The sequence below is a fragment of the Carlito syrichta genome, unplaced genomic scaffold (genome assembly GCF_000164805.1).
Source record: "Carlito syrichta isolate Samal-C Ts95f unplaced genomic scaffold, Tarsius_syrichta-2.0.1 Scaffold308755, whole genome shotgun sequence".
Lineage (NCBI taxonomy): Eukaryota > Metazoa > Chordata > Mammalia > Primates > Tarsiidae > Carlito > Carlito syrichta.
In genome coordinates, this window is record NW_007252851.1 from 601,654 (window position 1) to 603,776 (window position 2,123).

Below are 2,123 nucleotides of genomic sequence, written 5' to 3' on the forward strand. Positions count from 1 at the left end.
CGCAGGCTCAGGCAATCCACTCACCTCAGCCTCCCAAGGCGCGGGATTACAGGCTGAGCCACTGAGCCTGGCTTCTTCTACCTTTGTAATATCAATGTCTTTTATTTCATTTTCTTGCCTAATTGATAAGGCTATAACTTCTGGTATAGTGTTGAATAGCAGTGGTGAAAATGGGCATTCTTGTCTTGTAGCTGATCTTTAGGAGAAAGCTTTTATTCTTTCACCATGAAATATGATGTTAGCTGTGGGTTTTTCATAAATATACTTTATCATGGGTGAGGAATTTCACTTCTTTTCCTAGTTTTCTGAGTTTTTAAAAAATTTTTTTGTAAGTCAGTTTTTCACTCTGTCATCTTGGCGGAGTACAGTGGCATTCACAGCTCACTGCAGCCTAGACCTCCTGGGCTCAGGTGATCCTTCCATCTCAGCTTCCCGAGTAGTTGGGACTACAGGTATGTGCCTCCATACTTGGCTCATTTTAAAGTTTTTTGTAAACCCGGGCTTAGTGGCTCAGCCTGTAATCCCACGCTTTGGGAGGCCAAGGTGAGTGGATTGCCTGAGCCTGCGGGTTTGAGACCCACCTGGGCAACTTGGTGAGACCTCATCTCTACAATAAATCAAAAAATCAGCCTGGCGTGGTAGCGCGTGCCTGTAGTTCCAGCTACTTGGAAGCCTGAGGCGGAAGGATCGCTGGAGCCCAGCAGGCATGTGCCACTATGCCTGGCTGATTTTTTGATTTTTTTTAATTCTTTTTTTTTTTCATTTCTTCTTTGTTCTTTTAGTTTGATTTTTTGATTTATTGTAGAGATGAGTTCTCGCAATGTTGCTCAGCCTGGTCTCAAACCCCTGAGCTCAGGCAATCCTCTCGCCTCCACTTCCCAAAGTGCTGGGATTACAGGTGTGAGCCACTGTACCTGTCTGATAATTTGTAGTTTTCTATTCCTTCTGTTTTCATGCTTTAAATCTTGGCTTTACCAATTCATGAAAGAGAATGTAAAATATATCCATTAAGAATCAGATTAGAATTTGTAAGAAAGCTTGAAAACCTTCGTATTTAAATACTTTTAAAAAGTGATTTGAAATGATTAATTGCTTTGTTTTAAATATTGATGACACCATAAGTGAAATATTTATACATAAGTTTCATGTTTAAAAAAGTAGATTTAGGCAGGGCACGGTGGCTCAAGCCTGTAATCCCAACCCTTTAGGGGAGCCAAAGCAAGGATCGCCGGAGCCCAGCCGGTCGAGGCTGCGGTGGCCGGGAGCTGCCACTGCACTCCAGTCTGGGCAACAGAGTGAGACTCCAACTCAAAAAATAATAATAATAATAATAATTTTTATAGCTATTAGTACCTGAAATCTTTCAATCTTTCAATAAAAATCAATTAATTATTTGAATAAGACACTGAGATGGAAAATTTACTGTGTTTTTAAGGCTTTATTTATTTTTTTTGAGGTGGGGTCTCACTCCGTCGCCCAGCCTGGAGTGCAGTGGCACACTCATCGCCACCCCAGCGTCGACCTTCTGGGCTCCCGTGGTCCTTCTGCCTCAGCCTTCCAAGTAGTCAGAACTACAGGCATGTGCTTCCATGCCTGGCTAATTTTTGATTTTTTGTAGAGATGAGGTCTCGCCAAGTTCCTCTGGCTGTTCTCGAACCCGCGGGCTCAGGCAATCCACTCACCTAGGCCTCCCAAAGTGCTGGGATTACAGGCTGAGCCACCGAGCCGGCGGAAGGCTTTCTTTCTTAGTTTTAGCTTAAATACCAAGTGCTTATTTATGTGACCTTTTTGCTAACATTCACTTTAAAATGTCTTAAAAATCACATCGTCTTTTTCTTTTAAATCTTTTTCTGTTTATCTGTTAAAATAAGGAAAGGGTGCCCTAACGTTGGGCGCAATTGTACTCAACAAGATTTAGTAATTCCATTCATTCATAAAATGTAAATGACAGGAAAAATACGTGTTTTGCCACCTGGACCTGGACAGGTACGTTCCGATGCAGGAGGGGTTTTGAAATGCCGGTGGTCAGGTCACAAGCCCTTCAGCGTCGAGGGGGTTAAGTGCCGGGTAGGCTCGGTCTCTAGTCCCCGGAAGCCCCAGGGCCCCGGGAGCCCGCGAGGGCG

General features: G+C 43.7%; 1 protein-coding gene across 1 annotated transcript in view; it reads left to right on the forward strand.

The window, feature by feature from the left end:
- SPAG1 (sperm associated antigen 1) overlaps positions 1 to 2,123 on the forward strand; it is a 91,747-nt gene that overhangs the window by 61,101 nt on the left and 28,523 nt on the right. The window contains exon 12 of the mRNA XM_021716337.1: positions 1,648 to 1,663. Coding sequence (XP_021572012.1) covers positions 1,648 to 1,663 — 16 coding nt within the window. The remainder of the gene's footprint in view (positions 1 to 1,647; positions 1,664 to 2,123) is intronic.